The 13,105-nt window shown below is 35.4% G+C and overlaps 1 protein-coding gene across 1 annotated transcript; it reads left to right on the top strand.

Moving 5' to 3' along the window:
• The first annotated feature begins 277 nt into the window (after positions 1-277).
• On the top strand, positions 278-1,932 carry LOC122815584 (vomeronasal type-2 receptor 26-like). The gene is made up of 2 exons (XM_044088204.1): positions 278-290; positions 1,034-1,932. The coding sequence occupies exons 1-2, from the start codon at positions 278-280 to the stop codon at positions 1,930-1,932; spliced, it is 912 nt and encodes a 303-aa protein (XP_043944139.1).
• The last annotated feature ends 11,173 nt before the right edge of the window (positions 1,933-13,105 follow it).

Consider the following 13,105-nt stretch of genomic DNA (forward strand, 5'->3'; position numbering starts at 1 on the left):
TCATATCTATATATATAGATATATACATATATATATATATATATATATATATATATATATATATATATATATATATGTATCCATATGATAGAGAACATTATCAATATGCAAAAGCAATTAAAAACAATACATCAATGGTGGCATGTTGAAACTGCATTTACTGAAAAATAAATCAGCAAGGCCAACCAATCCCAAAAAGAAAACAAATAGTTTCATTTTATGATCAACTAATAAAACTCTGCAATTACCTTCAACACAATTTGTCTCAATAGTAATAATGTTATGGAAAGGTATAGGTTTAGGGTTGGAACTGGGGTTAAGACCAAGTTAGGGACACTCTTAATACACACCCTACACCCTACCATATGAAAAGCCCTGTCCCTAGCAAAACAAGTAAGCAAGACACTCAGACATACACTTCACACAACACATGCACAACCTTAAATATTCCCTTTCCTATTCTTAACTTGCAAACACACACACACACACACACACACACACACACACACACACACACACACACACACACACACACACACACACACACACACACACACACACACACACACACACACACACAACTAATGTCAAAAGTTTCAGTATGTGTTTGGCATTAAAACAAAACACCACTTACTGTAATCACAAACATTAGGTTGTCCTCCTTCCAACATATAAAGCATTCAACAAGGGAATATCTGATGTATTTCCATACCTGACCACTGTATTGAACAAATGGCTACACACACATTCACACACATACTAAGAAATAATTGCAGTAGTACAAACTGTAATGGTATGTAACTGAATATTGTATGTGGCAAAAAGTACAGTAAGAGTACAAGCAGAAAAGAGGAGGGGAGAGGAGAGCTGAGTAGAAAGAGACTTATAGTTGCAAAACTCAGTAGGAAGTGTAAGTTTTGATGTAGGTTAATTTGAAGAAAGAAAACATAAAAATCCATAACAGAAATCAATCTGCATTGTTTCTAATTTGCCATTCATTTATAATTTCAGTTTAATATCTGTTTTCTTTCAGATGCCAGCAAATGTATTACATGCCCTAAAGATCTTTGGTCAGATGAGAAAAAAGATAAGTGCATTCCGAAAATCGTAGACTATCTGTCTTTTAAAGACATCTTTGGGTCAGTCTTAACATTAATAGCAAGTATATTCACCTTCATTTCAATGTCTATCCTCTGCATTTTCATAAAGTTTCAGGACTCTCCAATAGTTAAAGCCAATAATCGAGAACTTAGTTACCTTTTGCTATGTGGTCTTTCAGTGTGCTTCATCTGTTCTATTATATTCATAGGGAAGCCTCAGTATCTCAGCTGCATACTTCGGCAAACTGCATTTGGTGTGATATTTTCTATTTGTGTTTCATCTCTCCAGGCCAAAACTGTTATTGTGGTTATTGCTTTCAAAGCTACAAATCCATCTAGCAAGCTGCGGCTGTGGGTAGGCTCAAGGTGGATTCCATACTCCATTGTCATGTTTAGCTCTGCTGTACAAGTTATCATATGTACAGTTTGGATAGCTGTTGCCAGTCCATTTCCACAGAAGAATATTAAGTCTGAAATCGGAAAGATAATACTTGAGTGCAATGAAGGCTCTACCTTCATGTTGTACTGCATGCTGGGTTATTTGGGATTTTTGGCTACAGTTTGCTTTATAGTTGCTTTCTTAGCAAAAAATTTGCCCGATTCCTTTAATGAGGCTAAGTATATTACATTTAGTATGCTTGTTTTTATCAGTGTCTGGCTTTCTTTTATTCCAGCATATGTGAGCACTAAAGGAAAATATGTTGTCATTGTAGAAATTTTTGCAATTTTAACTTCCAATGCTGGACTACTTTTTTGCATATTTATACCAAAATTGTATATCATTTTACTAAGGCCAGATCTGAACACCAGAGAAAAATTAACTGGGAAATAAAATACTAAGTATCTAGTAATTGTCTTGCTGCCTATCTCTTCCAGTAAATAAACTCTAATTCCTTCTTTGGCTATTGAATTGTCAGCTTAATTTAAAGAGTTATAACGAGTTCATACAAATGTGCACGCTGTTAACATTAACATAGAGGTCAGGGTCACTGTAATAGCAACCCTTGTAAAGTAGTTTACAAAATGGCATGTAATGCTTGACAGAGTGTCATGAAGCTGGAAGTAATTAAATGTGTAAGCTGTTTATGATCCAGCTAGTGTTTGTAAGGTTATTATCATACTATATATGTGATTAAGTATGTCACCAGTTATATTTTTCACAATGAAAGAATTCATAGATCTAATAGAACTCTATAGCTTCTACCTTGTGAAATTGGAATATAACTGTTAGATATTTCACAGTAACACTTTGGAGCATTCAAATATATTGCCAGTTTATTGTGCATAAGAAAATATTTATTTAATTTTGTATAATGTATCTGATTATCCTTTTATTTTTCTCTGTGCCATTTCTGTCATTCATTTTGATATCCAGTTTTGTGAGCTTATTAAAAAACAAAATTAAATAAAAGTAATTTTTTATTGCATATATTAATGGAAAAAAGTCTGGGTGACCGGACCTTTTTCTGTTGGTATATACTCAGATTTACAATGGGTACACTGATTGAGATGACCAATCAGCATGCTACTTTTTGAATACTAATGCAAGTCATTGTATAATTACAATTATACAATGATAGCACATTGTATTAAAAAAAATGTGCACCCTGATTAGTCAGGCCAACTAGCATTCCTATTGAAAATTGAGCATATAACAATAGAAAAAAAAGTACAGCCACTGAAGTACCTTTGAGCAGCCAAGTTTTTCTATTAGTATATGCATACCAGATAGCTGCATACAAGAAAAAATCAGGTATGTTCTAAAAAAATAAATAATCAAAAATGTACCTGATTTTCCTTGTATGAACTGCTCTGCAACTCAGGTACCTCTGAGGTTAATATAATTATTGCTGACAATATAATGCACAAAGTGCCATGAAGATTTACATAAAAAAATACTTGCAGTACAATGCATAAAGTACAGTTAACATTCAGAAATAGTTCATCCCAGAGATGAGCCTACATTCTAACTTTATAAATGAAGATTTCTAATCATCACTTTTAAATTATTGTGTGAATGACCTAATTCAGCTGCTGAGGTCAAATAATAGCACTGTCTTCGCTGATGGCCAACATTCCAGTTATTTTTTCATAAAAGAGCAAGGGAAGCAACATATATAAAACAAGAAAGAATCTGAGCTATGAAGTGCAATGTAGCTGAACAGTAAATGTTATTATAGATAAAAAAGACTCATTAGTTTCCAAAATGAGCATGCTGATTGGACTTCCCAACCAGCATGCCCATTGTACATTCAAGGTAAAACAATACACATGAGTCCGGGTGAAAGTATCCAGACTATACAATTTCACAAAAAGCAGTAACCTTCACAACATAGCAAGGCTACACAGAACAGAAGCAAATGTTACCAGAAATTTGCAAACTAGCAAATCTGATAGTGACAGACAATATAAGGTATACGAACCACTCCTTAAGAGCAAAAGCTATAACCTTACTTTCACAATCAGGAATGGAAGCACAACAAATAATGAGCATGGCAGGTCATAAATGTGAAACATCATTATGTTTCCATTACCAGCCATTGTTACATGAATGGAAAACATGGTGGAAAATAATCTTGGGAACACAACAACAAACCTCTGCAAATAACGTAAATATAAAAACTACTAATGCTGAAACAGACAACCAAGAAAAAAAATGAAACTCCATTGCGTAGAAGCTCCAAACTTTGAAAATACATTAGAACCATTACCAACCACAGAAAAAAATAATTAATTATGGCACATGAAAAATCTACAACATACAGGGAAACAAGTAATACATTTATGTTTATACATAACTTAAAATGTGAACAAATAAAATCTATGTTTAAGTATGCTGAATGACAATGAAGTATGACAGCACTTTAACAGATAGCTTATTTTACATCCGATATAGCTGCTTCCGCATGCACATTCTACATCTTACTTGTAACACATGCTCAGTGCAACTGACTTAATATCGCCCACTCAACCTGGAAAAATTCCTTAAACTACAGTGGCTGATAAGGTACAGAAAGCATAGCTTAGCACACTGTTTTACATCCTCCCTCTTTACATTATGCTCATTGTAAATATATGCACAAATCTGCACTGACATTTTTTGAGACAGTTTCAAGAATTAGACATTGTATAAACAATTCACATTGGCTATCTGACTGCAAATGCAATTTACTGTACATATCTAGCATTAGGTTTGCAGACTCTTCCTGCCCTTGTCACAAATAAATTTTGAGTATTATTAAAAATATGATCTGTCTTGAGAGATTTATTTGACCAAGTAACATCATTTGGTATATCACAATTAATATGAACAAGACTGTCCACTTTTTGCGATAATGGTCAAAGAGGTTTACTGGCTTTGCCATAGTATTCTTTTTGCGAATAATGTTTTTTCAATAGCTGAACTTTGACTACCTCATTGCTCTTTGTGATTAGCACTAACAGCATTTTGTTGATTGGAAGAGTTGTTTGTGTTTGTCGTGAGACTTTCAACAGGTAAACCAAGTTTCTGGTCATGACAAATGTTTCTAAGATTCAATAAATTAAGAAATACATTGCTTCCTACCAGTTTGATCTTTTCCATCAAATTCTTTATATTATGAACTGCACATTCAGATAAGCCATTAGCTTGTGGATATTCTGGACTACTGGTTACAAAAATGAAATCCCAAGATCTAGCAAATTCTTTAAAACATTGACTAGTAAATTGTGTACCATTATCTGATATGACCTTATGCAGATTTCAATGGGCTGAGAAATGTCTTTTTAGTTTTATAATCACTGAGATAGATGATAAATTGTGAAGTAAGTCAACTTCAAACCAACCAGAGTATGAGTCAGCTAGTACCACATAGTGCTGACCATTCCATTCAAAAATGTCTACAGCAACTGTAGACCATGGTAAATCAGGAATTGGGTGCAGTTTTAGAGGTTCTTTCTGCTGATGAGGTTTAATACTGTTGCAAACTAAACAGGAAAGTGTCTCTCTTTCAATATCTTTGCACAAAACGCAATACCTCTTGCCCTACTTTTTATTGATTCAGTGCCTGGGTGACCTCGTCTGCAGGATGGTTGTATATTCCTTTTGCAATAATTTAGGAACTACAACATTTGGACCTTTCATAATGATACCATCTTCCACAATGAATTCATCTCTGCATGGGAAATACTGTTGAATTTCAAGCGGTAAACTCATCTGATGTGTTGGCCATCCTTGTTATAATGTTACCGAGCTGTTGCAGAACTAGATCTATAGCACTATGATTTCTTAACTCATCAAACCATGATGATGAAATCCATTTGACTTCCATGACTTTAAAATCTGCTGTCTCATATTCACCCTGCTCAGACATTTTCCTGGGTGCTATAAAGAAAGCATTTGTGAGATACATGTGTTACCTTTGTTGCAAAAAATACTGAAATTGTACTTTTGCAATTTTAACATAATGCATTACAATCTTGCTGGAGTGACATGTATTGCTTTCTTCAAAATCATTACCAAATGCTGATGATCTGTTTCGATCTGAATTGGTCTTCCATATATATATATATATATATATATATATATATATATATATATAGTCATTGAATTTGGAACATGCAAACAGCTGTAAGAAGCTCTTTTTCTTACTGCTGCATAGTGCATTACTGTTTGAGTCAGAATATGAGATGCATATGCAGCTGGAATGCCTTCCTGAAGACATGCTGCATCAAGATCATAGTGTGAATCATCACACGTGAGAGTCACTGGTTTATGAACCTCATAGTATCCCAGTGTAGGTGGACTGGAAATTCTCTGTCTCAAGGTTTCAAATGCTTTATGATGGTGCTTATACCAAGACTATTTTACATCTTTGCGTGTTAACCCATGTAATGGTGCAAAAATCTCACTAAGGTTACGAATGAACTTTCCAAAATAGTTAACCATACCCAGGAAACTCCGTAAAGATGTAACATTCTCTGCAACTGGCATTTCATTGATTGCCATTACCTTCAAGGGCTTAGGCCGAAGGCCTGAACCTGTGAACATGTGACCAACATAAGCAACTTCTTTCAGTTTGAATTGACATTTCAAAGGATTTAGCTTAAGGCTGACCTCATGTGCAAGATCTAGAACTTTCCTGAGGTTTCTGTTATGTTCTTTTTCTCCATTGCCCCCGACAATAATGTCATCAACTATAAATGCAAAAATATATCCAGCAAATATCTGTTCCATGGCATATTCGCTAGCAGAAATTATTCGAAATGGCATCCTCAAAAATTTATATCTCCCAAATGGTGTACTGAACGCAATTAATAAAGACGATTTGTGATCCAACAAAATTTGCTAAAAGGAGTTCTTAACATCTAGAACTGAGAAAACAGTGAAATTTGGCATTAATGCTGCTACCTCCTCTACTGTATGCATTAGGTGATGAGGATGTGTAAGAGCTTTATTTAAGTCATGAGCATCAACACATATTTGAATATCATGTGAGTTTTCTTATGAGCTACTACCATAGATGATACCCATTCAAAAGGTTCTGATACAGGACTGAGAACACCAGAATTTACCATTCATAGGTTCATAGGTAGGTACTAGGCTTTTGGCCCTAGGGCCTATACAAGCCTAGCCAAAAAGGTACCCTGGCTTTCGCCACCCAAGAAAATTATTTTCCTGTGCCCCTGTCGAGCAGAGCCACAGATATGATCCCCGGGGTGAATTTCTTATTTCCCATCCAGTCATCAAGATTTTTTTTGAAGAGTGCTAATGAGGAGTTTTGTTTGATATAGATAGGTAGTTTGTTCCAGAGTATGAGAAGTCTCTGGGACAGGAATGTATCCCTCCAGCATGTTCTGTTTATTGTGGTGACAAGGTTTAGGTCCCTAGAGTGTGTAGCTCGGAGGGACTGGGATTTCTTTAAGTGGAGCATGTCCAACAGCTCTGGGATTGACATAGCTTTGTATGTTAGGCAGCGATTGCCTCTGAGTAGTATGCGATGGAGTAAAGCTGGAGTTTTTTTAGACGGTCTGCGTAGGGCATCTGTTTGAGGCCAGTAATCCTCTTCGTGAGGTATTTCTGCAGCCTTTCCAGTTGTTGTAGATGTCTTGTGAGGTACATACCAAAAGTGGCAATGTACTCTATAATGGGTCTAATGAGTGATGAGTAGAGGGGAACAATGACCTCTTTTTTCCTGGATGAGAAATCTTTTGTGATGAGGTGTGCCATGTAGAAGCATTTCCTGACTACTGTGGCGATGTGATTATCAACGGAGAGACTACTGTCCACTTGTGTCCCAAGGTATCTTATCACACTCTCGGTGTTAAGTAGACTACCACCTATGTGGTAGATCATGGGTACAGAGTTTTTACCAAAAGGGATGACAATGCACTTTTTGGCATTGAGCTTGAGGCCATGGCTTTGACACCAGGCATCTGTCTTTGTGAGGCCCTTTTGTAGGATGTCCACAACATTAGGAGTTTCAATTATGGCTCCTAGTTTGCAGTCATCTGCGAACTTCATTAGCCAAAGACCTTCTGTGTTAGCCTGTACTTCAAAAAAGTAGATACCAAACAGGAGAGGACCCAGGACGGTACCCTGTGGTACTCCACTTGTCACTGGTCTGAAGTCGGATTTGGAGTCTGCTACTTTCACAGTGTGGGTTCTGTCAGTGAGACAGTTGGCAACCCATCTTGTGATATAGGGATTCATACCTAGTTTAGTGAGTTTATCTATAATTCCAGAGTGGGGGATGGTGTCAGAAGCCTTGGCGAGATCTAGATAGGCTGTGTGAATCACCTTACCCTCGTCTACATCTTTGGTGACTGCTTCAAAGAAGTCAGTCAAGTTTAGGAGACATGATCTGCCTTTTACAAACCCAAAATGGGTGGGGTCCAGAGTTTGTAGATTACCAATGTCTTTGTTTATATGTTTCATTCTGTTTAATTCTGCTTTAACTTTACTCTGCTTTGCTATTGGAATCATACGTGCTGGTTGAACATCTGAGTTTATCTCATGGTTCAGCTTCATGGACGATGTAACTGGAAGGGTGGGAGGTTGGCATAATGGTTAAGGTGTTTACCTTACAAGCATAAGGTGCAGGGTTTGATTCTCACATGGGGTAATTGGCTAGGCTGAAAATGATCCACAAGAACAGTTAGCCTAGTACTAATCTATGAACCTATAAGTTTACTATGTTTGTCTGTGAAGACATCACCATATTCTTTGAAAATACATTGTGAAAAACTACTTCTTTACTGTGCAAAATTAAACCCATATGTAGACTGTCTTCAAGGCCTGGTAATGACTGTGCATCTCTACAAATTAAATAAAACAGCAAGTCATAGCTGGTGCCTGCAAAATGGCAAAAAAAGACTACAGTGACATCCATCTGAATTTCTTCACCACCATAAGCAACTAAATTTGTACACTTTGTGGAGTCAAAATGCTCTCCAGCTTTAACTTTTGCATAATCTTTTACTGACGTGACATTGCATTTGGATCTGGTGTCCACTTTGGGCTTTACTGGTTTCCAATTAATTTGCATAGTAAAAAATATTTCACCCTTTGTTGACACACATGAGTTTCCTGTGTTAACTGTTACACCAACTACAGAAACATCATCAACATAAAAAGATTTATCACTGCCATTTGTACTTGTTACAGTCTCGATTTGGTTCACTGCTTGCTTCAGATTAATCTTACTATTAGCCAGTACTGATTTGCAAAACTTTTTGAAATGATACCACTTTTTGCATTTTTTACACTGCCGACCACAAGCTAAACACTTTTCTCATTTGAATAAGAGTTAATGAGGTAAAGCTTTTCGGTTTACACCTATGAGGCTTTGTCATCATAAATTTCTTTTGCACACTGTCGACATCTGAAGTAGCAGTTACACTTGTGTATTTTTTATGTTTTTTGTGTGCTCATATAGCTTTGCTCAGTGTTAATCACTATCAAGCAGTAGAATTTTTCTCACTGTATCATTATTTATACCATACACACAACATGGTCTTTTATTAGATCATCTTGCAAGTCCCCAAATTTACGTTTTTGCTTTATTTCATAAGTCAGTAACATGTGCTTCAATAGCGTCACCATGCTTTTGATTCCTTGTGTTAAATGTATGCCTTTCCATCGTTATATTTGTCTGAGGGTTACACAGTTACCTGAATTTATATTTTAAACAGTCAGGATTTTTCTGCATTTCTACTTGAGCAATAATAAGGTGTTTTTCTCCCTCTCATACATAAACAGCAGGTGCATACACAAAAGAATGTTCTCACTCAATAGCCTCTGAGCCAGCTAAATTGAGAAGTATAAATGCTCAGGTGCATACGTCTTTATTAGAATGTGCAGTCACTATGAAAATATCATATTCTTGTTCAAATACATGCCAATTCTCTGCAACATTGTCAAAAAACACCAAAAGTTTGGGTCTGTGAATTGCATGCACATTCTACATCTTACTTGTAACACATGCTCAGTACAGCTGGCTTAATACCACCCCCACTTGGAAAGTTCCTTAAATTACAGTGGTTGATAAGGTACAGAAAACATACCTTAGCACCCTGTTCTACAAAGTAATTGTAAACACAAATATCATATAAGATAAAACAACAAACACATCAGAAGAAATATATAAATATAAAAGAAATTTGTTTGTCTTTTCAGCTTTTCCCGGTAAGGGGTCGCCACAGCGGAACTCTGTCTGCTACTGATTGGCAGTAGATTTTTATGGTGCTGAGTTGCCAGCCCGATGCCCAACCTCAAAGGCAGGCCCATTCAAGCATGTCTTTCGGAGGCCACTCAACGGCAGGGAGGACATGCAGACTAAAAGAAAGTACAATAGCAAAACTAAAACTTTAAAAATACATATTTACTTATGTCATTCTCTTTTTACATGTCTTGACAAAATAATACTAATTTGTATTAAAATAAACAACAGAAAAATGAAATAATCACTAAACCTGAAGTGAAATGTTGGAACTCTTTTCTCTTAGAAAAAAATGAAACAAAATAATAAAGTTCCAAATAAAGATCCAAACCAATTTAATTTTGTAAGTATTGCATGTCTGACTGTTCCTCTATTTAAGGCTTTACCAAAGATTTATAAAGACTTAAAAAATCCCCCTTTTAGACCCATTGTGTCGGATACAGGGTGGGCTACTGAGAATGCCTTGATTTGGGTTGAAACAAATATATCAAGAATATTAAAAGATACAGCACATTTTTTGACAGGTTTGCGTGAATATTTGATGATGGTTGATGAGAAGAAATTCTTATTAGTGACATTGGACATCAACAGTTTGTTCACAGTTATAGTGAATGACTATGGTTTAGCTGCTCTTGGACAATTTTTAAGGCTTACTAGCCCCTATGAAAGGAGTATGATCAATATGGTAATTAGGGTGATAGAATTAATATTGGACAACAATATATTTATGTACAATGGTAATTATTACAAAAAAGCTAGAGGAGTCGCCATGGGAACTCCATGTGCGAACTCCTACTCTAATATGGTGTTAGCATATTAGGAAGAGGTTGTGATTTTCAACAAAACACATAATTGAAAGAGTCAATTGTTATATTATGTTTATTTTGTTGATGATTTTATGCAAAGGTACACAAACTGAATTATATGAGTTTGTCAGTTACTTAGAGTCTACAACTGACTTTTTGAGATTCAGTATACATCACTCCAACTTTGAGATAGATTTTCTGGATGTCAGGTTGAACAAGGATGATGCAGGTTCTATACACACATCTGTGTTTAGAAAGACTTGTTGGAAAAACAGTCACATCTTAGCATGCATCCAAGATATGTTTTTGACAACATTATAATGGGGCAAATGTACAGAATATCATAATTATGTACTGATGATAATGTGTTTGAAGAAGAAATCCGTTCCTTGGCAGCATGTTTCAGCTCCAGGGGCTATAATGAAAGAAAGGTACAACAAGTAATTGATGCCAGTAAGAAGGATAGATCTAATAAAGCTATACCATGGTATTAGGGAAATAACATGATAAGGACATTAGGTGGTCATGACATGGTAGTAAATAAACAACATTTAACTTTAAAATTTAGTAATGATATGGGGGGGGGGGTGACATCATAAGAAAACATTGGAGTATTTTATTGACTGATGATAAGCTGAAGGGAATTTTGGGTGATGGACCCTCCTTTTCATTTAAACACAATAAGAATTTAAAATATTTATTATTTAAGCAAAAAGGTACTAATAGAAAGTGTGACATTAGAATCTGTCGGAAATAAACCTTTCCATGTAGACACTGTAAAGCTTACCCCAATGTGATGAATGGGAATACTTTTATACATCCAATGATAGGCAAATGTTATGCAATGAATTTTTATGCAGATTGACATTAGAATCTGTCGGAAATAAACCTTTCCATGTAGACACTGTAAAGCTTACCCCAATGTGATGAATGGGAATACTTTTATATATCCAATGATAGGCAAATGTTATGCAATTAATTTTTATGCAGATTGTCAAACAAAAAAATGTTATACCTTGCAAAGTGCAGGGCTTGTGAGTCATTCTATGTGAGAAAAACAAATTGCCATTTTAAAGATAGAATATTGCAACATCTACCATCCATACAGATGCAGAATGCTCATGATGCTTTATATCAACATAGTGAAAGAAATGTAAAACATACGTTTACTTTCTTAGTACTACAAATTGTGAGGTTGAATGCAAGGGAAGGAGATCTTATAAATATGATTGAAATATGTGAAACCAAATGGATGATAGAACTCAGGGCAGATAGAAGCCCTGGTTTAAATGGAGTGTTACCGATTAAACCTGTGTTAAAGGGGTGTAGGCCCTTTTACTGAATGATGATTGGTTGAGCACTATTTAAATAGATTAGTAATGATCTGTCATGTTGTCTGATGAATGGATAATCTCCCAAAAGTGCTCACTGTTTTATCTATTGTTTTATTAATCACATTTTACTAAATATATTGTTTCCATCCTGGTGGTTTGGACCTTCATTATTTTGTTTCATTGCTTGTTTGTGGGTCTGAAACTTTGGTGTTTTAAGCCCTATTTGTTTTGAGTCTTTGAAAAAATGTGGAAGAATACAAAATAAAACACATAGAAATCTGAATAACAAAACAAAAAAAAACAAAAACAAAAAAAACACAAAAAACTAACACAATAGTATCATAGTAATAGCCCATGGGTGGGTGTGGGTAATGCTGGATTTACTCAGACCCAGCCATGGGTTACTGCATAAATATTTACATTATAAGACAACCCAAGATGACTATTTATGCTAGCCCATAGTACCAAAAAAAGTGTCCATGCTAATTTCTTGTCAGCAGGCAAGATTACATCATTACATAATAGCTCATTCCAAGAAGTAAACAATATTCTACTTCATACCTTCAGCTTGTATTTGCACATTTGTCAGTGCAGACATTCTATGTGCTAAAAACTGCATTACTGTTGTGTTCCTTAATTATCAAAATTATTCTGAAAAGTTTTGTACACATAGCAAAATCATTCTGTGTCAGCCTGACTTGTAATTGCAATTAGGAAAAGAAATACAAAATCCAATTCAAAGAGACAGATGAATGTAGCATCTCAACTGAAAATAAGACAGTCAACATATTATTACAGTTTCCCATTAAATGTATCTGTTAAACAAATCAACACATTCTTCTTCTTCTTTAGGCTGTTCCCATTAGGGGTCGCCACAGCAGATCATCTGTTTCCATTTCTTCCTGTCATCTGCATGAAAACAAATCAACACATTACAATCTCAAAATAACCTTTATAACTATATAATGGTATTTTTGATGCTAAACTAAGCTACAATATTGTTATATGGAATCATGTCAAGCTATCAACACCTTCCTCTGAGAAATCAATGTTTCTCTGAAAACACTTTCAGTAAAACTTAGAGTAAATCTTTTTTTGCAGGCAGGCAAGCCCCCTGCACACACACCCCAGCTTAAATATACCTCCTCCACAGAGTGGACAAAAGG

Source organism: Protopterus annectens, chromosome 1.part1 (genome assembly GCF_019279795.1).
Source record: "Protopterus annectens isolate FY-2018-M chromosome 1.part1, PAN1.0, whole genome shotgun sequence".
In the NCBI taxonomy this organism is placed as follows: Eukaryota; Metazoa; Chordata; order Ceratodontiformes; family Protopteridae; genus Protopterus; species Protopterus annectens.